Below are 26320 nucleotides of genomic sequence, written 5' to 3' on the forward strand. Positions count from 1 at the left end.
ATCAAATGAATGCTGGTTTGGCACAAACATTGTATAGCCCTGCCCTTTATTTGCAGAATTCAAGTAAAGTATTTTTTAAAAGAAGCATTTTGTCCAAACTGGAAACTTGATGATAGAAGACATAATCCAGCAACCTCTGATGTAGTGTAGTAACATTCTACTTGTCCAGCTGTTTATATTTAAACAGAATGAGGTAACCCACACAGGACTGTTAGACATAATCCTGTAATACTCAGCACTGTAAAAAGGGTAAAAAATATGAACTAAATTCCAGAGTGACGGCAGTGTTACAAGGGAATATGAGTAATACTTGAACTTTAAAGAAGAAATACTGTATTGTCCAGCTGTTTTGTTGACTAGATAGAGTTAAATGATGACATACACGTACTATATATATGTGTCAGTTGTAATTAAAACTGAGGCGCAGATGTATTAAGCCTGATAAAGTGAAAAAAGTGGTGATAAAAGGGAAGGTGATAATGCACCAGCCAATCAGCTGTGTTTGAAAAATGACAGTTTATTGGCTGGTGCCTTCCACTTTATCACCACTTTATCACTTTAACAGGCTTAATGCATTTGAATTTCTGACTGCAGTATAACTGTAAAGGTATCCAGATGGCTGACAGACATTCCCTAGGTCAACGGTCAATAGATCGACACCAAAAAGTCAACATTGCAAAAAGGTCAACACAAGCAAAATGGTGGCATGGAAAATGTCGACAGATGAAAAGGTCAACATGAGTTTTGAAAAAAAATTATTTAATTATTTTGTACTTTTTCATACTTTAGCATCCATGCGGACTCCCATTGCAAAGCATGGCAAGCTGAGCAGTGTGTTTGGTCTACCAATTGTGGGTCCATGTGCTTAGTTATCGACATTGACATGTCAACCTTTTGCTCTTGACTTAATGACGGTAGACCTAGACATTGTCTTTAAGCTATGCCATACCCAACTGTAAAGGTATTTGGGTCTATAGGAGACCCTGCCTTGTACATGATAGAGATGTGCACAGACACCTGGGTTTTAGCAAAACCAACCAAGTGTTTTGGTTCGTATTTGGCTTTCTTTCAAAATTGATTGTTGTTTCTACAGTATCATTTACATCAATAGCATTCATTTCCAGTCATTTGCAGTGTGAAATGGACCTTATATCACAATGTGAGGGACTTACATGCCATCAAACATACAAGGTTCGTTTTTTTCAATCTGACAATTGACCCCAAAGTGACCAAGCTTGGACTCATGTCAAAGCTCCATAGTTCAAGTGTGTTCTGTTTTCAACCATCTCTAATTAAGTGTTCATGTTGTGACTGTGTCAGCTCTCTTTCTTTGGAACTATGGGCCTGATTCAGACCAGATCGCACGGCCAGCAATCAGTTTAGCTTCCGCTGCGCTCCAGTGGAATCCCACCTTGCAAATGAATTGTGCATCTATTCGCACCCAAGCGAATATGTCCAAATTCTGTCGGAAGCTGCTCACCATCTAATTACTTTTACATTGTGCTCCAGGTTATCGCAGCCGCCACGTAGCCCAAGATTTACTCGGCATCTTCAATGAACACAGGCACATCCTGGCTGACACTGACATCAGTGCGAGTGTCCCTATTTCTTCACATGAAAAGTTGGGAGGTATGGGTAAAGGTAACATACCATTGAGGAATATTTTCTCTACTTACAGAATCTTTGGGCCAGATGTATTAAGCTTAAAAAAGTAATAAAATGGAGAGTGATAAACTACCAGCCAATCAGCTCCTATCGCCCATGTTACCTGCTGAGATTGAAAAATGTCAGGTAGGAGCTGATTGGCTGGTTGTTTATCACTCTCCACTTTATCACTTTTTGAAGCTTGATACATCTGGCCCTGTGTGTTTTTCTTCCAGTGTTCCCACTGTCCATTTTGGGAAATTGTGTAACTGTTTCTTTAAACACTTCATGCCTGAAGCTGTATAATAGATCTAGTAAAACCTTTTCATAGGGAATGAAAAACACACACTCCATCCAATCTTTTATTCTATGCAGGCCGAGTATTCTTGTCCTGCAGGTGCGCTGTAATCCACTAGCTAATGTTTTCTAGAAGCTATAGACTTCCATTCAAGTGCTGCAGTTCATCAGCCGAGTTTCTGAGCTCAAGGTTAATATCTCATGCTTTTCATGTGTGTCTTGGCAACCGCGTCCACCCACATGCAGTCATTCACTCGAGAAGAATGTGCACTCAAATAATAAGGGCTCCATCTTCTGTTCACATTGTAGAACACACTTTCAGAAGTGCTTTCAGATGGATGCTTACAGTACTGACTTCACTGATCACTAGCAATTGTAGTCAGTGATTAGGAACATAACATATAGTATAATGATTTCTATTGTTAATTTAAGTAAATAATCAACTATTTGTCTCTCCTTAAATTCGCATAGTGGAATGTTGAGATTTGAAACTTATGTGGAACATATACTGTTCCACAGGTTCACCAATTACACTTTTTAATGGATTCACTGTATATTAAATGCATGTATGCAGAGAGAGAGAGAGAGAGAGAGAGAGAGAGACGCAGGAGATGAGGCACTTGTAGCTTAGATTCAATAAATGCAGACGGTGCCAGCAGTATAACAACATTTCACATCTCTTATAAATATGTCATCAGGTTACAACTATATATATATATATATATATATATATATATATATATATATATATATATATATATATATATATACAGGTTGAGTATCCCGTATCCAAAATGCTCGGGACCAGGAGAATTTTGGATAACGGATTATTCCGTATTTCGGAATATTTTAATATTTCAATTATGTATTTTGAAGTATCTTGCATTTATGCTGTATAAACACATAATATACACACAAATATATTTTATTACCACATAAAATACACACAAACATATTTTAATTGTTCAAAAAACAAGGTTTCAAAACGTGAAACAAAATGTGTGTACTATCTCATCACTGAATTTGAATGCCAAGCAATCATTGTCTTGCACATATATAGTGCCAGTTACATATCATGTCCCCAGTGATGCTGTTACATATGTCCCCAGTGAGTTTTTATAAAAAAAAAAAAAAAATTTCACTTTCTGGAATGTCCGTATTTCGGAATAATTCGGATAACGGATATTCGGATACGGGATACTCGACCTGTATATATATATATATATACTGTATATACTTATATTTTGTTACCAGTAAATGTCTTTAAAGTTTAATTGAGCTGGTTGAATTAACCCTTGAATCTCATTTCAGTTGCTGTGTTACACAGCTTGAGTATAGTAAATATTTTTTTAAATATTTGTTACATATATTAAGGTTTGGTTTATTTTTAGGATTCATGCTATTTTATACATAACCTTTTTTTGTTTTCAGATATGTAAATGTACTTAATAATAATGCCATTCTGGCTATAGTTTGAGTTCTTACTACAGTATTGCAGAAATACAGTATATCACACTTTACCCTGAAGACAGTAATTATTGTAGTGGTTTAGTTTCACAGCAGTAATTGTGTCATTTCAATAAATGCATGTTAATATTTTATATGACCATATTTGTTATAAGCATACATTTTAGATATGCAATGCACAATAATATTATAAGGGTTTATCAAATGTAACTATTACACTAGAAATGCGTTGCTAGTGTGCACAAATGTATATGTGTTTTCTTTTTAATACCAGTCTCTTGCAATATTTTACACAAGGTGTTCGCTGAAGCATTCTGTGCAGTTTGCAAGGACTTTGGCAAAGTACTAGTTACAGAACTAATAATCAAAAATGTAAATTCTTTATGATAATAGCTAATAGGCTCATTCTGTTTTGGGTGTTTGCTTCACAAAAAATCTAGCTAATTGTACTGTGTATGCTGACAAAGGAAAGTGTTCACCTACATCTTAATGCAGATCTGGCCTTCTTACGTTTGGAGAATTGGAGTGTCTTATGGTTTGTACACACGGTAAGATTTACCTTTCAATTTTGACTATATAGTCAAAATTGAATCTGTATTGCGTAGACGTCGAACATGGTTTTAAGCTTTCAATCCCAAATCGATGCTGATGTGTGCTCCCATTCAGCTGAAATCGAAAAGCCAAATAGACAGTGCAGCAATGAATATATAGTGCAAATTGATGTAGATACTGTAGACCTATTTTTGGAAATTTAATGCATGACAAGACCTATTTTTCTATTCGATTTTTACTACATGGGAGCACGCATTGGGATCGAATCTGCATCAAATGTATAAAAACCATTTGGTGCCCATTCGATTTTCTATTCGATTTTCTATGCGATTTTGCTTCTATAAGCACAATCGAATAGAAAAAAAATAGTGCATATCTCACCATGTGTTCCCTCTGTTAGTCGAATAGCAAAGGAATCACACCGTGTGTACACACCATAATAGTGGGTACACACAAGATTTTGTTTTAGATTTGATTTTAGATTCTAGGAAGGAGATCTGAATCGAATAGTGATCAAATCTATGGCAACAGTGAACACATTAGATTTGTACTATCTACTATTAGATTTACACTATATAGTCTTGCCTGCCAAGTGTAAATCTATTCGATTTACACTACACGGGAGCATGCATCGCGATTGAGTCTGCATGTGGAAAAATCATTCAATTTTATACGATATTCCGATTCAATTTTGCTTCTATAAGCAACATCGAATAGGAAAATAGTGGAAATCTCACCTGTGTACCCTCTATTAATGTATAACTCACAACAGTACAATGTAGACCCTGATGGACTTTGTCACCCCCAGGTGATCCACAAATAAATGGAATGGAGCAGACCCCACAAACTAACCAGTTCCTATGAGATCATATTTATTATCTGGCAGTCAGGCTATCCCATTAACAGATACCTGGCAGATCCTACCTGCTACTTGGGTTATATATTTCTGAAAGCGTCCACATACATACAAAGACAGTAAAAAACAAATAACATACACAGTAGTATATACGCACATGTTTTATTAAACATCTAAATTACCACTAATATATATACATACATTACATTCACCCTTACGGAGTGTTTAATAGAATGGCCAGTATTCACCCCACACTGGTCCCGGCTTCTTACGAGCAGGACCAGTGAAGCGGCTCCCTACCCCTGTCCCCTGCCAGCTCTCCGGGGGGGGGGACTGCACGACTTGATAGATCATGTTTATAACTAACTGGGTATTGCTTACAATAAATACTTACAGATTAGTGTTCACCTTGGAGGCAATGTACACAGCTATACAGGAATCATGGTGAAGACAAGAAACAGTGAAATGTTATTTGTGTTTTCAACTACAGTATGTATTGATATATTACTTGACATGTTTGATGTTTAAGTTTGAGATACTGGTAAATGCATATACTGTACAGTCTTCATACATTATTTCTGCAGTCGCACCACACAGCCCCGTGACAGTCTGCTAGCGTTTGGTGCTGGCAAAATGCTTCTTAGTGTGATGTAACTAAGGGCCCGATTCAGTACTGACGGCCAATATGAAAATTGCAGATCGTGATTTTTGCAGATCTGCGCATATGGGCCAGTGCATGTGTGCAAGTCTGAAATTGCAGTCTAATGTAGGGTACACACTAGAACGATTTGGCCTCAATTCCACCAATTTCAATACAAACTGGACCGATTGTATGTAAATTTGGCATGTTTTGACATGTTTTAGATCTGATTTCTATCCGATGCGCATCCCGATGGTCATTTGGTTGTTTTGCAGATCCTCTCTGCTGCAGGTAGGATTTGAAAACAACCCCTTCCACTGGGTACAGATCGGGATCGGAATCGGATCGGATGCGGATCGTAAGCAGACCGTGTGCTCCAGCAGATTGTGCGACCATTGCATGATCATCTCACGATCAACTCACGATCATGATCATTCTGGTGTGTGTGTGCCCGGCATAAGGCTTGACAAAGGGCGGTGACTGACCGTTGCAGGGGAATGGTCTGGACAATGGAGGAGTATCCAGACCATTCTTGGGAGGAGTGCAATGGCGGCTGTAACCAAAAATGGTTGCCCTGTGATTGGCTTTGCAGCTAGGCTGTGGAGCTACATGGCTACCGGTAATGTGAAATCACTTTCCTGTATAGGGAAACCCTCGTACAATAACAATGCCAATGCAAAATCTTGCATTTGCAATGCGGGGCGGCCTTGCCTGATGTTGCTTGCCCCCAGCAGCCTACCGGCATGGGTTATAGCTTTGCAAATCCTCACAAATATATCCCATGCTGATCATGTCCTGGAACAAAGCAAACAAATGGAAAAAAAACTTGCATTTTTGTGTTATAATCTTCATAAAATACGTCTTGTACTCATAAAATGAAAATTTTTACAGGTAGCTTCAGAAATGCTGGTGTTTCCTTAATAATTATTCAGATATTGACCAATGGAACAAAGTTATAGAGCAGCTGGGAACCCCGTGCCCAGAGTTTATGAAAAAACTTCAACCAACAGTTCGGAATTATGTTGAAAACCGACCTAAATACGCTGGCCTCACATTTCCCAAACTTTTCCCAGATTCGCTATTTCCAGCAGATTCCGAGCATAACAAACTCAAAGGTAAGCTGATAAAGTATTAAACCAGTGATGAAATATTGTTATAGTAAAGTAGATATTTAATTGTTATAGGACCTGCTCATGGGACATTATACCTCATACCTTTCAAATACTGTATCTATACATGTGTAAGCTATGTTTAAAAAAAAAAAAAAAAAGCCAGGGTTTCTTTTTTACTTTCTATTGAAATTCCATTCACTATCTGAGGAATACATGGTACCCATATAGTTTGGGATGTACTGAAAGTGTTGTACAGCAAATGCTTTTTTTTGTTGGGCTTAGTATGCTTAAAAACTGTATTGTGTATTAAAAACTTACAATAGTAGAGAAAAATAAATTAAATCTGACCATGTTTTAGAAACATTGGTAGGGAAAAATAAATGCAGGTGCACACTAACCATTTGAAATACTGCTAGTCCAAATATTAATGAGGTTCTTGGTTTACTAATGTGACAGGACTGTCAGTGAGCAGGTAGCTGCCGCCCCCACACTTCCCCACCCATGTGCACGGTTGCCTTGGGGAGGACAGCTCGCGCGCGTGCACAGCATACCATGCACATGCGCGGTCATTCGATAATCGCTTATGCTGCGAATCTGCAGCCTGAGCGTATGGGTCTGAATCGCCCCAATTATCATGAGAACACTAGTAGTATTTACAATTTTTCATGGGCCCCTGCCAATGCTTTCCCCGGTGGGCCCTTCTTTCCCAGTCTGACACTGCTTAATATTCATTTTGAAGATTTCTTAAGAGCTTGCACTCTATACAGGTGTTTCCTCATAAAACTTGCCCAATACTCTATATGATGCGAGCCACCCAATGCTACTGAGCCTCTCTGAGAGATATAGAATAACATAATTTTCTTTACATTTTACAACTTATTTGAATCGCAGCTTCAATAAAATGCTCTACACAGGATGGGCTGTAATTCTGCACAGGCATTCCTTATAAAAATATGTAAAGTTTCAGATGAAGTAAAATGGAATGTGGCATTTGATTGCTTCAAATACAAATTAGACTTAATTTGTTCTCAAAATGGGCAAAACCATGTGCACTGCAGGTGGGCAGATGTAACATGTGCAGAGAGAGTTGGGTTTGTGTGTGTTATTTTGTTTCTGTGCAGGGTAAATACTGGCTGCATTATTTTTACACTGAAATTTAGATTTCAGTTTCAAAACACCCCAACCAAATCTGTTACATCTGCTCCACCTGCAGTGCACATGGTTTTGCCCATTTTGAGAACAAATTTGTACTGCGATCAGATCTGAATAAGGGCCATAAACTTATAATGCCTGTGTGTTTTCTACATGGCAAGCACAACCTTCTTGAATTTCAAGCAAAAGCGTAAATGATACCTGCTAAATGCTTGTGCTACTTTGATATAAAAAAAACAGGTCAGTTAGGTAGAAATAAAGCAAAATGATGCCTGTACTTTTATGCTGCATTATGTTTCTTAATAAAATATCTTATGCTGGCTTATTAATGAACATTTGCACAGTGGCATCGCTATGACGGTGCATCCTGCTCCAGGTTGTCACACGCTAAGGGTTTGATATCAAAATGCCAGCTCTGCTCAGTGACAGGAGCCAGATGCTGCCCTGTATCATCACTTGCAGCAACTGGCGCCTGTCACAGTGCAGGAGCCGGCACTGCAGTTAAACCCGGAGGCCATAACCTCATAATTAGGTGAAAATCTTTATTTTGGATATTGCTCCCGCCAAAAAACTTTAATAAATATATACTGTAGTAAAAATGGAAAACCACATTTCAGTCCATAGATGTCATACGTTGACCTTCTGCTTCCAAAATTATAATGCAACTGATTAACTAGGAATGTAAGGTCTGCATTAACATAATCAATATTTTCTATTACCATGGGACAGAGCACTTGGCTTAATGAAATCTCATATTTTTAGAGACATTCATATTAAGATAGTGGGTCAAAGATAGTGGTGGTTCAATGGTGTTTATTTAGTGTACCGTGTTGCCTATGAATGGAAAAGAGACAGGGGTGCATCAAGAGAGGAGGAGGCCCATGTGCAGCCTCCACCAACCACAGCACACTAGAGTTTGAGCACTAGAGCGCTCAGACTCTATTGCACATGAACAGACCTCCGGAAAAATGGCTGCATTTCTTCGGTGATTCTGGCAGCAATGCTGCCTTCATTGCGGGACTATGGAGGGTAAGTATTTATAACTGGGTGCAGCACCCATTATAAATGCACCACTGAAACAAGATTAAGGATCTTTAAGCAGAGTTGCATGTAAATTATATATTTATTATTTATTACCAGTTACTTATAATCCACTGGTCAGCGTTTGCAGCTGCTGAATATAATAGTGTGGAGAATAGAATTGACCCCAATAATTGTTAGCAAAGGTATATAGTGTGAAGATAACACTGTGTTAGAAATTATAATGAACTTCAGCTAATTATGTTACCATTTTCAGCCAGCCAAGCAAGAGACCTTTTGTCAAAGATGCTCGTCATTGATCCAGCAAAGAGAATATCAGTAGATGAGGCACTACAACACCCTTACATAAATGTTTGGTATGACCCAGCAGAAGTTGAGGCGGTAAGACTTTGGATTCTTCTTTCTAGTAGAGCAATAGTTCGAAACGTGTCACTAAGCAACTCTTAGTTCTTAAGATAAACCTTAATTTGTGAATACCATGCAACAATTCTACTTGTCATATGTGCTTGATATTGCACATCAAATAGTTTTGCCATATTACAACTTTGCTTGTTGCAAACATTGGTTTTGCAGGCAACTGTTAGTATTGTTAGTTACATCTATAGGATCAATAAGTAAACTAACAAGATCTCTCACGTGTTTATTATTTTCTATTAAATTCTACTTTCCGGCCAGGCTAGACCAGGTAGACCACTGCTCCCCCTCACGCCCTTTATACTGTGCCTGTCACAATGTCCCAACATCAGTTGTAAGATGTCAAGGCTGGCAAAAATATGGTCAAACATCAAATTTGCAGATTTCTGGATTTATAGGGCACAACAGCAGCTGGCAATATTTGCCATCTTGTTGAGGTGTACGGTAATAACATCATGTGATGGAAAAAGGTTTGGGTTTGGTGCACTGCCTTTGATAAAGGCAGCACAGATGTTCAAAGAGAGCAGCGATCTGGCCAGCCAAGCACAGATGACAATTTGTACTGCATCGAAGGTCTTATTCACGAGAACAGACACATTTGATATTGTAATTTGATATAGTGATACTGTTGACAAACTGAACATCTCATTGGGTTTTGTGCATAACATTTTTATGCAGGGGTTAAAGTAAGGGAGTACAGCTGTGGGGGGGGGGGGGGGCTGGGTTCCACCCTATATAATGGTGATAATTCTAAGAGAAAAGCATTATAGTTTGCAGGGGGACACCAGAAACCCTACCACTGGTCCTGACTCTTAATGCGGGGAGAGCAGTGGGCAGAATTAGGTGACAGAGGGAAATCAGTTCCAACACCTTTCCAGGACCACTTTAAGCCCTGCGTTCATGATCAACTGGGATACTGGGAAACTGCACAGGAAGGGTACAGAAAAAAGTGTTCATTCTGGGTACGGAAACAACCACAATACCAATAAGATGGAAATGTCTGTCATGCATTTGATGCAGCACCATGAGGACATAGTGTAGTTCCTTCAACGTATTGTTGGCGTGAGTCTAACACCAGAGCTGAAGCAAACATCAATGACATGGAAACATGCATCAAAGAAATTCAAAACAAATACGTGTGCAAAGAAGCTCATGGTGCTCACCACTATTGTCACACATTAAGCCAGTTATGAAAATGACATGTGTTGCTTTAAACAAATGTTATATTGCTGCAATATAACGCCAGGCCATGCTCAACTAACCGCACACATGAGTTGTTACAGACAGTGGTACCATTGATAGGTACTTGACCATCCTCCCTACAGCGCTGACCTGGCACTAAATGATTTACATTTATTGAACCATTGAAGAAGAACTTAGATGTAAGGCGTTTCGCAAACGATGGTGAAGCCATCATGTACTGCTGATTTTTTCTATTCCAGGATTGATTCCTTGGTGTACTGGTGTACCATTGCAAACGCTTAGTCATGTATGGTGGATAATATATATAAATATCCTCCTAGTAGAGTAAGAACTAACCTGGGTGCTCGCCCTGATAAAGCCCTCAGACTCCCAAAAATAAAGCAGCTAGAAAAAAATGCGTGGCAACTGCGCCGAGTTAGTAGTATGTATGGCCGCTGCAGGTTTCACCCAGGGTATACTACATAATACCCTAAAATAATAGTATACAAAGAGGGGTTGTGGGTTTAATCTGCGCTGACCTTAACTGATTAATACAAGTGGATATAAATCAGGTTGCTGACACAATTTGTTAAAAAGTAGAAATTATTTTATTTAAAAATGTGTTAAGTATCTCATACATTTATAAAAAAAAAAGATCCTTATATAGTATTGGAAATCACAGTCAATAGTGTTCTAATACCGGTATACTAACAGACAAGACTCACATACATATCACATATAGAAGATAGAAATGGTTTCTTTCTTTGTAAGTGTCCAAAAAAATCAAGAAAAAAAGTCACTGGGTATTGGACAGGTTAATCCTTATGGATTACAGTCTCTAGTGGTAATCCGAAGAAAGGACAATCAAGTGTTTAAAACTGTGAGTTTTCCTAACAGTGGGGAAGTATTGGCAGACACCGGTGGTTCATTTGCAGGTCCCAGGGAGCGATCTTCGTCTGCCGGCAGACTGTACCTCCTGTCACGGCAGAGGTGATGGTGGCTTTCCATATCTGGAGGGATCGGTTGCTCTGTAAAAAACGCGTTTCGCCTGTGTACCAAGCTTCCTCGGGATAAATTAGAGTATTCTGGCAATACTTCCCCACTGGTAGGAAAACTCCCAGTTTTAAACACTTGATTGTCCTTTCTTCGGATTACCGTTAGAGGCATTTGACTATGGGCACTGGCCACTGGAGGGCGGCACTGACTTGAGCCCTGACTATGGAAGCTTAGAGGAGCATCGTGCACCCCCTCTCCTCCTGTCACCACTGCATTCTCCAGCAGCCAGCAAGGTGAGAGGTGGCATCTGATGGGCCCGAAGTAAGAGCCCTTTACCACCCCATCCCCCCAAGTATGGATCATTAGATAGACAACAAGTAGGTCTACAAGCATTAGGTCGACACCACTAGGTCAACATGACTGAAGGTTGACATGCAGAAAGGTTGACGTGACTGAAGGTCGACATGGGTTAGTCAACAGGGTCATTAGGTTGACACAAGCATTAGGTTGACAGTCAAAAGTTGGACATGGGTTTTGCAGTTTTTTTTACCCAAATGTCGACACAGTTGACATGGACACTAAAGTGTAGCACCGCATCCCCTCGCATGGCTCGCTACGCTCGCCATGCTATGCTCAGCACACTACTTTTTTCTCCCACCACGCCCTAGTGGATGGTAGGACTGTCGGCTCAAAAAATCAGTGAAAAACCCCATGTCGACCTTGATTTTTGACCTTCCCCATGTTGACCTAATGCTTGTGTCGACCTAATGCTTACCCACCCCCCCCCCCCTTTGTGCCTAGGGTGCCTAGATGTCTTGCACCAGGCCCTGATTGGTAGTATTTCATTTCTTGAGTGCTATTAGATTGCTCTGTGTGCCAAAAGTTTAACAGGAAATGGAATTATACTATAAAAATAATAATAATAATAATAATAATAATAATTGAGTTTGGACAGAAATTTAGATACTGTATAGGTCTGATTAGGATGTATTCTATTTTCCTTTTCCTCTAATGACTGTATTTAGAAATGCCACAGACACCACCATTTTTTGACCCTTGAAGTCAGTAGTATTTTTTTCATTTTCACAACTAAAAAAACAATAGAAACTAATTAACGAAAGGTCCATGTTGAGAATAAGAGACTGTTTATCCTTCTATTTTCTATTACTGGTAACTACACATAAACATTTCTTCCTGTGTAAAAATAGTCAAATTGGGAAGACATTTCATATTTTAATGAAAACCAGTTTTCTGAAGCTTGGGTTCTATCATCTGCAGATATTCTTTGCATTGAAATGGCAAATTGTCAGAAGTTAATGAAATGTGTAGTCAATTTGTAGATTTATTTTTTAAAGGATTAACATTTAAACAGATGCAAAATGATGATAATGTATCAGAAACTCCATTATTTGTTTTCATGGTGTTTATGTATGTAAATAAATTAAATACAGATTGAATTGGAGAGGATGAAAGATCTTCAAGTTCAACATTTTAACTTCTGAAAATCTGTTATTTTTATCAAGATGCTGATTTTAACTTGAAACTACATGGCCCCATACGTGTTATTTTTCTAATGAATGATATTATTTATAAAACAATATAACATTATGGAATATGAAGCAATAATATAATTATTATAATAATATAATAATTTGGGCATTTATCATTTTTACCACTGTTACCCATAGAAAACAATTTATTAAAAACAAAATGCATTCAAATGTATTGAATCAACAGCTTTCCTTGATGTATTTTATGTCATAGATTGTTTTTTTCGACCACGTCAAAGTACAAGACACCTTCGGTCAAAGGCTTAATACTGGTTTCAGATATCTGAGTTAAATCCAGGAATTGTTGCATGGGGTCCATTATTTCCAATATTTTCCGATATATTAGTTGAACTTAAAGGAAAATAAATTACTGAAAGGAAATGGGATAATGGCAAGGCTGCTCCATAATGACCCAAATAAGAGGTTCAGATTGCAGAAAATATAAATGGTGATCTAGATATAATACAGGAGATATACCCCATTCTATTGACAAACCAAACCTTTTTCGAGATGGAGCTGAGGCAGTGGGGATGTGGCACATTCCAGGAAGAAGAGTTGGCAGTGTGGGAATTCAGGATGTGCCAATGTTTGGTGGTATTAGTAAAGGGCCATTGGAAAAAATTAGAACTGACAGGTACTTGGTCCTGAGTGGTGCGTGAGGTATTTTTGGGCGGTCTCAGAAGATGTGGAGCAGAGTGCCCTTCTACTTGTAATCTCGCTTAGTACAACTTGCCCTGTGTACAAGACATAAGGGGTGACAACATTTTATCTAAAACTTCCCAGACTTTGCTTGCTCATATCTTAAGCCAGCAGCAGTATTTCAGGAAAGTGTATTTAAGGTAGCCATGAGTATAAAACTAAGGGCCTTATTTATGTGTGTAAGTAAAGCAAGAAAAGTAAGTAAAATTGGGGCAGGTGTATTAAGCTTGGTGAAGAGATAAAGTGGAGATAAAGTGGAAGGTGATAATGTACCAGTCAATCAGCTGTTTTTGGAAATTTTACATTCGGGAGTTGATTGGCTGGTGCATTCCATGAAGGTCTGGGAGGGAAACAAAATGAAGAGAATTAGAGCACGTGGACATGCAGTGACACTGGAGGGAGGCAGGTTTATGTGAAATCTGAGGCAAAAATTACTTCACAGAAAAGGTAGTGGACAAGTGGAATAGCCCTCCATCAGAGGTGGTAAAAGCTGACAGTAGAGAAATTTAAATGTGCAAAAGATAGACATAAAGTAAGGATTTCCTTACAAAGAAACAAGGATCAAATAGGGTTTGAGGTACCATATGTATATTAATGGACAGACTTGATGGGCCAAATAGTTATTTTCAAATTCTATGTTTCTATGATAAATTTCACACATTTCCATCCTGTATTACAGTATGTTCCTAAGGGGGCTATGTACTGGGCTTTGGAGAGAGATAAAGAAGATGAAGATAAAGTATTAGCCAACCAGTTCCTTACTGTATTTTAGACACAGCCTGTAGCAGGTAGGAACTGGCTGGTACTGTATCTTCATCTACTTTATCACTCTCCAAGGCTAAGTACATAAACCCCTTAGTGTCATACAGCTACTGCATGACATGACATGAAGTCTTCCCCGCAGAAGGTCACTCCATTTATGTTTTATCTGCTAGGCAGCATTAAAATTAATCTAATAGAGACTTTTATTGTTCGGGTAACAGGATCGACCTGCTAAAATCGCCATTTAAATTACTTAAGGTTATATCTACCTGGGGCAAAAGGGAGAATGGCTATTGGGAAATACCTGAGTACAGGGACTAGAGGGGACTAGAGATTGGCTTTGGTATCTAGATATGCTACAGCTGTTGCAGGCTATAATATTCTTTCTTTGTTTAATATTATCATTTACTTTCTCATTGTTCCCGAGTTTTCCAATCAAAATAGAAGAGCATTTCAAAACATATACTGTACAACATAAAGCTTCCTTTCCTGCTGCTCTCCATGGTACTGATCAAAAATACTGTGTATGCTATATTGCCACAGTCTAAAGGTCCATACACACAGGGTGATTTTGCCCAGCATGTATGGACAGCGATGACCGCTGTCATCGCTGGGGAGAAAGCCCGGCGCTGTCAGCAGGGGGCAGACGGCTTTGCATAGCGCAGTGCTACGGAAAGCCGTCCACAAAGCCGCTCATCTGCTGGTAATACCAGAAGACAAGTGGCTTTCCCGGCGATAATGTGGGAGCGCGCATCACTGCTCATCGCTCATTGCCGGACCGTACACACTAGACGGCTGCTCAAAACATCATAAATACTGTGTATATATATATATATATATATATATATATATATATACTGTATATGCAGTACTAATAAAAGCGCTGAAAGAAATGTGAAGCTTTTTGTGAGTCACACATTGATCCATCCATCATTTTTTCCATAAATCTTCACAGATTTATAAATGCCACGTCATCTGTGTTTTGGAAAAATACTTTTTCACAAACTCATTTTTATTCAAGGTCCTTTGATGTACAGCTTTAGAAAATGAAAGTAATCTTAGATATTCTTTTCTTTTGTTCTTACATTTACTTCATTTGTTTATGTCATGTCATATTGGGTAACTCATTGATACGACACATGGACATTGATTTATGTTGACCTGTGCAGCTATGCAGAATGTTAAAGCACAGCATGTTTTCATCTTATTGCACGACACAGCAGAATATGTGGCAAATATATAAATAACAAATAAAAATAAATGTATATCGTTCGAGCACGGCAGAATTAGCTAAATGGGCCTAGCTACTGAATCTAGGGGGAGGGTAATAACCACAAAGTGCCTTCTTAATGGTCAGACAGAGGCACTTCTTTATTAATAACATTGTTTAATTTCCTGGGCACTTCACAGAGGCATGCTGGAAAATAAGTGAAGTTTGTCTTACATATTAATGTGTAAATGGAAACATTGAAGTAGTTTACCATGGTGATTTGAGTCCCCCTTATAGTAACAAAAAAAAAAAACAGTAAGTGATACAAAATAAAGGTAGTAATACTATAACTATATTAAGGTGTATTTGTTATATTAAAGTTCCTTTTATACATTCAATCATACAACACATTTACATACTTATATTCATAACTAAATATGACCTAGTGAATATATTGTACTGTACATGCAAAGGTCAGACATAAAGCCAAGTGGCTGTGCAGTATATTTGTTGCTACCTGTAAAACATACACACACACAACTGTAGGGTAAGGATCATTAGGTCTACAAGAATTTGGTCGACAAGCATTGGGTCGACACCATTAGGTCGACATGGGTCTAGGTCGACATGGGTCTAGGTCAACATGGGTTAGGTTGATAGGGTCATTAGGTCGACACAAGCATTAGGTCGAAATAGGCAAGATCGACAGTCAAGAGGTCGACATGGGGTTTGTCACTGTTTTTTTACCTGAATGTCGACACACTTGACATGGACACAGGTTAAAGTGCACCGCGTCCCCTTGCATGGCTCGCTGCGCTTGCCAAGCTTCGGACTCGGTGCTTTACTACCCTCGGCATGCTATTTTAATCTCCAGCCATGCCCTAGTGGATGGTAGGGCAAGAAATATCGGCACATTTTCGGCACAAAAAACTGTGAAAAAACAGTCAAAAGGTCAACTGTGAATGTTGACCTTTTGACTGTTAACCTTGCCCATGTCGACCTAATGCTTGTGTCGACCTAATGACCCTGTTGACCTAGACCCATGTTGACCTAGACCCATAGCGACCTTTCTGCATGTCGACCTAATGGTGTCGACCCAATGCTTGTCGACCTTCTTGTTTTAGACCAAATGACCGTATCCCCAACTGTATAACATTTATTCATTTGTACATTTCATGCATATACCGTATACTAATGTAGTGTATGGCCCTCCTAACTTTTGACTGTCTGTAAATACCCTGTTTGTTGTATCACTGTCTCCTTTTGTAAAGCGCAACGGAATCTGCTGCTCTATATAAGAAACTGTTAATAAATAAATACACTGTAACTGTCTGTCACCACAGTAAATGTAGACATTTAGCTGTAGCTGTAATACAAAGACTTAACATTACAAAGTCCATTCTAGCAATCAGTCAATGTATACTTTGAATACTGACCCAACAGTATACAATTTGAAAATATTTGGTAGACCTGTGAGAAATGTCTTCTGATGCGCATTATATGGTTTCATTCACTTGCCATGCCCATTCTCCTTTATTTTCAGCCTCAGGACCCTATGAGGGAGAGATGGAATGGACAGCAAGTCAAAACACAGAATAATGACAAGGTTATATTCTACGTTTGTAAACATGCATTTGTACATTGTTGAGCGGGAGTCAGGCTGTATCAATAGGCAAGCTAAGACAGAAACATACACTGTAACCAGTCATTTTTACAATAGAAGAGTAAGAACATGTCAATATGTTATGTGCACTGTATTACGAATAGTAGATACTAGCATCCATAATACCAATAGGGCACCAAAATAAAATATAACACTAAACAACAAAGGGGTTGGAGCATTCTTAAACAATTTCATGTATGTTGGCAGTTGCCATAATATACACACAAATTACATGAATGTTACATGCAATATGTAACATGTATATTGAAGCTTCTGCCTTCCTGATTTGGTTTATACAGTATTTCTGATTACTTCTGCAAAGTTAAGTTTGAAAGGAGGTGGACAGAAAGAACATCATTTGATTGGCTGTCTGCCCACCAATCACTTATTGCCCTCTGTAACTACCAACCAATAAAATTATGCTGTTTTCTACTTTTTAACTCTTGTTTTAAAATTTTCTTGGTCTACCACTATCATATTTTAACACAATATATGTCTAAAACCCCTTTAAGTATACTGTAGTACTTTTTTATTTAAAAATAATTTCACAGATTATAGTAAATGCAACCTTTCAGTATTAGCATTTACCTGTAGTTACAATATTTACAAATAAAATGACTCCATCCTCTTACTTTACTTGATACTACTAATGCAGAAATTAGATTATAATGCCAGATTGTTCAGGAGTTTTTCTCTATATGAAATCCATGTACTTTGGATGACTTACTACTCTAGCTGTAAAACTACATACAGTGTGTACAGAGACCATAACCTACCAGTCAAACATTGTATTTTATTCTGAGATTGAATTCAATGGAATCAATCATTAAAAGGTATTTGTCAATTGCCTGCAATACTTACAGGACTTGTACAATTTGAATCTAGTTAGTAAATTGCCATCTTTATAGAAGTAGCAACTCTGTAGCAGTCTGTCCTTGTACCATAGCAAACCATGGAAGGCAAGGAGTAACAATCTATGTTTTGGGGCAGTAGTATGGTAAACATTACATTATAGGGGTTATTCTGGTTCACTCGCAAAGGCAAATTCACTCTCTAATGGATAAAAACCATGTGCAATGCAGGTGGGGCTTATGTAACGTGCAGTGATCATTACATTTGGGTGGGGTTTGTACTTCAAACTGATATCTATATTGCATTGTCAAAATAAAGCAGCCAGTATTTACTCTACACAGAAACAAAATAACACCCAAATCTAACTCTCCCAGCACATGTTACATCAGCCCCACCTGCAGTATGCATGGTTTTGTCCATTAGAGAGTGAATTTGCTTTTGCGTGTGAACCAGAATAATCCCCTATGTCACTATATTACCATATTCTATATATGGATGGCACAATGATGACACATACAAATTGATAATGCCAACAAGAATATATTTTTGAACTAAAGCAATTCATAGATAATTTTTGTTGTCTTTTCAGCACTGTATATACACGTAGTTATCATTTACAATAAACAGACATCTACATTTGTCTCAGTATGATCAGTAGGGCGGAGTGAAAAAGTTGAAATTGAGATATTCAAAATCGACTACTGTGGAAAAGTTGTGACTTGACCTGAAAAAGAAACGTGCAAAAGCGTTTTGCTCTACGTCAATATCTTCTGTTGCGGCAAGACACCTAAAGTTTTGCTTTTCAGATGAAAATAACGAAACGTATGAAGAAGCTCCGATCTAGTTAAAATTATGTCAGGTCGTCTTAGAGTGGTTCATTAATGTACTTAAGCATAGTAAAAAAGATTACGAGCTTGTCCTAGTGCAAACTTACTGACTTTGGTGGGAGAAAAAAATCCCTGATAACTGACCCTGATAACTGGGCTATTGTAATGCTGCCGCCGTCGCCACAGACGCAAATTGACCTGTCCCGGCTCCTCTCCTGCTATCTTACAGACCATCATAAAATGTCCGCCCCCATATAGCAGACAGTTCTCTGAAACTGTCTGCTGTATGGGGGCGGACATTTTGTGATGGTCCGTTTTTAATAGCAGAAGTCAGGATCTGCATTGCGGTCCGGTTGCTGGGCACGGGGGGGGGGCACTGAGGTAAGGCATGGTGGACACAGGGGGGGGGGACACTTCAATTTTTTTTTGGGGGGGGGGGGGGGGCGCTTATAGTATTATATTGCATTGTATGCAGCTGTGTCATATAGCCAGTGTGGACAGGAGAGAGTAATATTTTTTTTATAGGAAAGTGACAATTCATTTTGCAACTGTATGTATAAATAATGTGTGTGTGTTTGTCTTTTTGTGTGTCTCCTGGTAGGAATTCTTTTTTTTTTTTTTTAACTGAATATTTTTATTAAGGACATTTTTCATTACAAATTATGCAGAGTGGGAATAACACAGGGGTAATAATGCACAGTTATCGTCTCTGCATTCAACACAAAACACATAACATTAATATAATTTCAATCATGTTGAAAGAAAATAAACACTAAAGAAAAAAAGAAAGCCAGAGGGGAAGAAATAAGAGAATTAAAAGGGAGGTAGGGTGGGGGTGATGCCATAAATCCTTGTACGAAAAGATTTATATACTGTATAGTAAACGGGAACGGAGATACCTACTGTATAATATCTCCAGTATAATATCCCCAGTAAGTTATGATTGTGGTGAGGGTAGTAGGGTCTCATAATAGTCAGACCAGGGAAACTATTTAGTCAGAGGGGAGTTTGGCGCCATGGAATATTTAAATCCAATAGTTTCCATTTCACAGCTGCATTGGACGACTGCTATAATCTTGGGCAGATGGGGAGGGTCTGATCTCTTCCAGTATTGAGCAAAAGCTGCCCGAGTTGCTATGAGAATATGCCTTATAGCCTCTAGGGCAGGGCTGGGCAACACCGGCCCTCCAGATGTTAGTGAACTACACATCCCAGCATGCCTTGCATCAGTTTCAGCATGGCCACATAGCAAAACTAATGCAAAGCATCCTGGGATGTGTAGTTCACTAACATCTGGAGGGCCGGTGTTGCCCAGCCCTGCTCTAGGGGAAATCAATGCAGGAATATGATTTCAGGCAATAACGGGACAGAGACCTTAGCAATATGTATAATCAAGTCAAAGACCGCTGTCCATAGTTGTTGGATGATAGGACAGGGCTAAAAGATATGTACTAGCGTTCCCACAGATCCACATTGTCTCCATCAATATTTAGAGGATTCAGGCCAGATGTTGTGAAGTCGTTCTGGGGTATGATAAAGTCCATGGATTAGTTTAAACGATACTTGTGTACTATCACGGCGCCCATCGCATCGCAGACCATATCGCATGCGATGCGACGCGATATCGGCCGATGTTCTACAATGGCATACAATTTTAAAATTGTATGCCATTGTATATGCCATACAATGAGATGGGATGCGATTATAAATTTTATAAGCACCCTAATGGGTGCTTACAATGCTTAAATGCACCCCCACGCCACCCCCCCCCCCCCCCAAGTATAAACGTGAACCCGAAGCGTGGCGAGCGCAGCGAGCCCGCGAGGCGCGGCGGTACGCGTCCTACGACCTTTTCATACCCCCACTATCCACGTCGGCGTGGAGTTGATTTTATAAAGTGGCTCGTGGCTTGCTGCACTCGCCACACTTTATAAAATCAACCCTCGCCATCGGGTGTATGGCATGCGATGTGATAAAAAAATTGGGTGACTAATTATCGGGGCGCCTTGCTAGTACACAAGTATCATTTAAACATCTTTTCAGAGTGATTTATCTTGACATTTTGAATAGATTAAGGAAGACGGTAGGAAATATTTTTTATGAAGTGTTAACACGTATGTAGGAGTAAGGTTCCTGCTAGATTACCATTCCATGAATAAGCTGGTATTTATATTCAATTTTTAGTACTATACTGGGTTATGTTACCCAGTCAAGTGACTGATACAGATAGTTCAAGACCTGATTGGAAACTAATGACTGCTGAATCCTCCAATCATTTCTCTGCACAAATAACAATTTTGGCCAGAACAGAGATCTTGTGCATGTCCCAGAATGCAAGTCATGGTTTGAAAAAACACCCAATAGAATGTGATAAAATCATGCAAATGCCAATATCACATAAACTAGGCATCTGGAATAATTTGATATACCTGGAACCCCCCTCCCCACCACCAGGCTCAAGTAATGCCAGGCAGCAAGTTCTTAAGTCTGATATTCAATTACGAGTAAGATTTGTCCTCTATTTTCTACCTCACATTTATATGTTTCATAGTTGTACTATGTTTTATAGTACTTCTTTATTTTATATATATATATATATATATATATATAGGGAAGACGGTCCGGCACTCCCAGTAACAGTACCTCTCAGCGATCGGTGCCTTCACTGCAGGGACTTGCTGTGATATACAAACGAAGGTGCGGCACTCACGATTAGTCAAACAATAAACGATATGCTGCCACAGAGGTTCGATCAACGTTTCAAAACTTTATTGTTTTGTCATCAGGATAAAGATAACATGTAACACTGACCTTAATATAGCAGAGTATACACACCATGTGGAAAATGCTGTTTCCTGTGGGCGGGGCTGGGTACCCGCCCCTCAGTCCAGCCTGAATGACATCACTCACTAGGGACGCACTCAGATGACATCACCATCACCATAACAACATGAATACAAAACAAACACGCGGGGAATAATCCAGCACTGTAAAGAACAAGAGATATATAATCAATAAGCAGCATAAAATGAACAAAAAATGCACAGAACATGATGACCAAACATGTTTAACGAAATATTCCAAGAGGTAGCATTTCATTTAACCCCCGAGGGGACATCGTGTCTAACTGGTGAATCCACCAGGACTGTTTGCGCAGCAGTGCTCTCGCACGGTCGCCTCCTCTTTTGGAAGTTGGAACACAATCTATGGCTCTATATTTGAGGCTGGACAGGGGATGTTTTTTAACAGCGAAATGCCTCGCAACTGGCTGATCGCTTTTCCCACTTGTCAGGGAACTGCGTATAGAGTGCCTGTGCATCGCCATGCGTTCTTTCAGTTTGCGTTCTGTTTTTCCCACGTAATACATACTGCAGGGGCAGGTGATAAGATACACAATGTGTGTAGAATTGCAGGTAAAGTGGTGTTTGATGACATATGTTTTACCCGAATATGGGTGATTAAAGGTGTCACCTGTCTGTAAAAACTGGCAGGTGACACATGGGCATCTGAAATTACCTGTGCGGACGTTGTCAAGCCAGTTACTACTGGTGGCATCAGGTTTAAAATGTATGTCAGTTTTGACCAGGAGTTGTTTGAGATTTTTGCCCTTGGTGTAACAGGGCATAACTCTCAATTTTTCAAAAGGAAGGCTTTTATCGCTGGCCAAAATAGGCCAGTTCTTTTTTACGGTAGACACAATCAGAGGTGCTGCGGTGTTGAAGCTGGTGACCATGGGAAGGATCCCCTCCATATTTTTATTATCTGCGGCTCTTTTTTCTAGGAGTAACTTTCTGTCAAGATCAAGAACCTTGTCTTGACACTTTTTTAACCTCTGCCTGTTATAACCCCTTTGTTCGAGTTTTTCACAAAACTCGCTGATTTGTGTCTTGCAGGTTTCATGGTTGCTGTTAATGCGCTTATAACGCAACATCTGCGAATAAGGCAGACTTTCTACAAGTTTTCTCGGATGGCAACTTTGGGGTTGCAACATGGTGTTGCGGTCCGTACTTTTGACAAAAACTTTGGTCTCCAATGTCTCAGTGTTATACGTGATATCTACATCCAGGAAATGTACCCTGGTGCAGTTTATATCAAACGTAAATTTTATAGGGCAGGAAGTATTATTGTGGCCATTAATGAGATCTGAGAGGGAAAGAGATGTACCCTTCCACAAAATAAACAGGTCATCAATAAAACGTTTAAACAAAAGACAATTGGATGAAAAAACGACATTTGAAAAAAATACATCTGTTTCAATGGAAAACATAAAAATGTTTGCGAAAGAAGGGGCTACTGAGGACCCCATAGAAACACCACATAGCTGCAAATAAAACACATCATTGTACAGAAAAAAATTGTTTTTCAATAAAAATTCCATGGCACCCACAATAAATTCAATTTTGGTCCCATCAAAGTCACTCTGTGCGACCAGGAACCTATGTAGGGCCGTGAGTCCCATTTCATGTGGTATGGTCGTATACAATCCCGTCACATCAATCGTTGCTAGGCAACCAATATCCTTGGATTTATAAAACGGTTCCAGGGACAGCAAAAAGTCCGTGGTATCCAAAATAAATGAGGGTTGCTTTTTGATGAGGGGTTGCAACCAATCATCAATTAGAGTTGCCAGCGGTTGTAGAAGAGACCCTTGCGCGGCCACAATGGGGCGCCCAGGTGGAGGGTCCAACCCCTTATGCACTTTGGGCAAAGTATAAAATATAGGCACCGTAGGGTGCACCGGTAACAAGATGTCTTTAATGTTATTAGTCAAAATGCCCTGTGTGACCCCCAGATCTAGAAGAGAAGCCAGTTGACTCCTACATACCTGGGTCGGATTGCTGGTCAGTCTTCGATAGGTGGCGATGTCTGACAGCTGGCGTTGGACTTCTTTGTCGTAATCTGCGATGTCTTGCAGCACGATTGCGCCGCCTTTGTCCGCCGGGCGGATTATTAAGGCATCGTTGGATCGAAGTCTCTGCAATGCTTCTCTTTCTTGTGCTGATAAGTTGGGGTGAATAGGGGGTAGATGCGGGATGGAATCCTCAGTTTGCTGTTGGATGATTTGGGCAAATGTCCTGATGGAGGGATTAGTGGTATACGGCTCAAATGTCGATGGTGGTCGGTATTTCTTAATGGAGTCCGGAATGATGTTATTTTGAAAATGTTCTTTCAGTTTAATTTTCCGGAGGAGATCATGTTGTTCAATTCTCCATTGTAGGTCGTTGTAAGGGACAGTCGGGACATATGAAAGGCCATGATTTAGTAATTTGTACTCACTAGGAGAAAGTTCGTATGATGAGAGATTAAATATCAGGTTCTTGTCGACGGACGACCCATCCTTCTGCCGCCTCTCGTGTTGTTTTCCCCTCCGGGTGTAGCGCCTCTTCCGCGTCCACCTCTTATCGGGGGTTGCCGGGGTCGTGGCCCTAAAGGGCCGGCATTGGCATTGCGTCTGTCATTGTCGCTATTAGAACTCTGTAGCTCCTGTGAGGAATCAGTCTCGAACTGGCTGTAGGTAGGTTTTTCACGTTGTCTGCGGCGGAAGAAGGGGCATTTTGGTCCCTCACCGGGATTCCCGGACAGCCATTTGTAGACAGTGTGGCGTTCATAATCGCCTTGTACCTTAAACAATTTTTCTTGCTTGTACTGGATTAAGTCTCTTTTATATGAGGCAAGTTGGATTTTCAATCTGTCCAGCCAGTCTGTATCAAGGTCGGTCGACAACGTGGCCAGATGTTCATCCTCAAATTTAGTTATTTTTTCTTTAATGATTACCAGTTCTTTAGAGGACTGTTCCACAACTAGGACCATTAGGTCCAACGAACAGCGGTTAAGGATGCCGACCCACCGCTTGCAAAACGATGGATCAAACCGGCCTATGGTGGGACAGTTCCTCACCCTGAAACCTCTAGGGATCATCTTTGCCTTAAAATAGTCACTTAGGGACACTGCATGCAGGTGGTAGTCCACCTCCTTCTTTTTGAGGCGCAAGAGGTCCCGGTATACAATGTCTGCCGACATGGTGCCCACTTCTTCGGCCATACCGGATTTCAAAATGATGGACCCGATTTCCACATCTGAAAATGTATATGTTGTTATGGTGATGGTGATGTCATCTGAGTGCGTCCCTAGTGAGTGATGTCATTCAGGCTGGACTGAGGGGCGGGTACCCAGCCCCGCCCACAGGAAACAGCATTTTCCACATGGTGTGTATACTCTGCTATATTAAGGTCAGTGTTACATGTTATCTTTATCCTGATGACAAAACAATAAAGTTTTGAAACGTTGATCGAACCTCTGTGGCAGCATATCGTTTATTGTTTGACTGATCGTGAGTGCCGCACCTTCGTTTGTATATATATATATATATATATATATATATATATATATATATATATATATATATATACAAACACAGGGGGCCCAGCACTCACTATAACAAACTAACTCACCTTAACATTCAAATAATCAATAAATAAATAATGGGGTTTTAGTTCATGAATTGATCAATGCATTTAAGCTTGCAGCCCATCGCCAAGGGACCCCATTTCACTGCAAGTCCTAAACTAGCAACTGGTTTTCTTAGAATCCTGGCACCTGCTTACACATCATAGCTAAAATGAACATGTGTTTTTTTCCTGGGTTAATGCTCAACTTCCAAGTACCTTTTCGCTTTTAAAGGTGAGACAATCCCAAACACAGCACCTGAATTAGTATTAAAGGGGCAGCTGTCACAGATTTCAGGTAAATGAGCTTATCTAGGGGGCATGAGAAAGCTATGATCACAGTAACAGAGGTTAATTAAAAATCAACCCAAATATTTTGATACAGAAGTACCAACACACTCGCCATTCCTAGGAATGGGGTGCAAACAGCACCCACATCCCAGGGTGGGGTGCGGTGGCCTGTGACCACACACTCTAGTATCTATAATATATATATATATACTACTCTATTGTCATGTTTTTCAAAATATTAATGGAATAATTATACAAATAATTGATGTTTTCTTTATATGTGCATTGTACAGCCTCCACCTCAGATTTATGACAAACAGTTGGATGAAAGGGAACATACGATTGAAGAATGGAAAGGTATGGTAATATTACAAAATGCCCTTTGTTACTGGTGCATTAAATTAAAATGAATTAAATGCTAATTCCACTGAAATACGTTTTATGAGACATCAATCAAGATAAAATATAACACGTTACATACTCGTGCTCCAGTAATACCCCTATTAGTTATGTTCCACAGTACTCCTGCTATCCTCCAGCGATACTCTGATTTCTTGTGCAACAGCAATTCCTCAATTACTTGTGTTACAGTAATACCCCAATTACATGTGATTCAGTAATACCCCAATTACATGTGATTCAGTAATACCCCAACTACATGTGATTC

At 39.5% G+C, this 26320-nt stretch overlaps 1 protein-coding gene across 5 annotated transcripts in view; it reads left to right on the plus strand.

Annotated features, from left to right (window-relative positions):
• Positions 1–26320, plus strand: part of MAPK10 (mitogen-activated protein kinase 10) — a 214523-nt gene that overhangs the window by 166726 nt on the left and 21477 nt on the right. For all 5 annotated transcript variants that reach the window (XM_083176471.1, XM_083176464.1, XM_083176501.1 and 2 more), the window contains exons 9-12: positions 6389–6571; positions 9018–9142; positions 17118–17180; positions 25947–26010. In XM_083176471.1, coding sequence (XP_083032597.1) covers positions 6389–6571; positions 9018–9142; positions 17118–17180; positions 25947–26010 — 435 coding nt within the window. The remainder of the gene's footprint in view (positions 1–6388; positions 6572–9017; positions 9143–17117; positions 17181–25946; positions 26011–26320) is intronic.

Source organism: Crinia signifera, chromosome 1 (genome assembly GCF_055691185.1).
Source record: "Crinia signifera chromosome 1, ASM5569118v1, whole genome shotgun sequence".
In the NCBI taxonomy this organism is placed as follows: domain Eukaryota; kingdom Metazoa; phylum Chordata; class Amphibia; order Anura; family Myobatrachidae; genus Crinia; species Crinia signifera.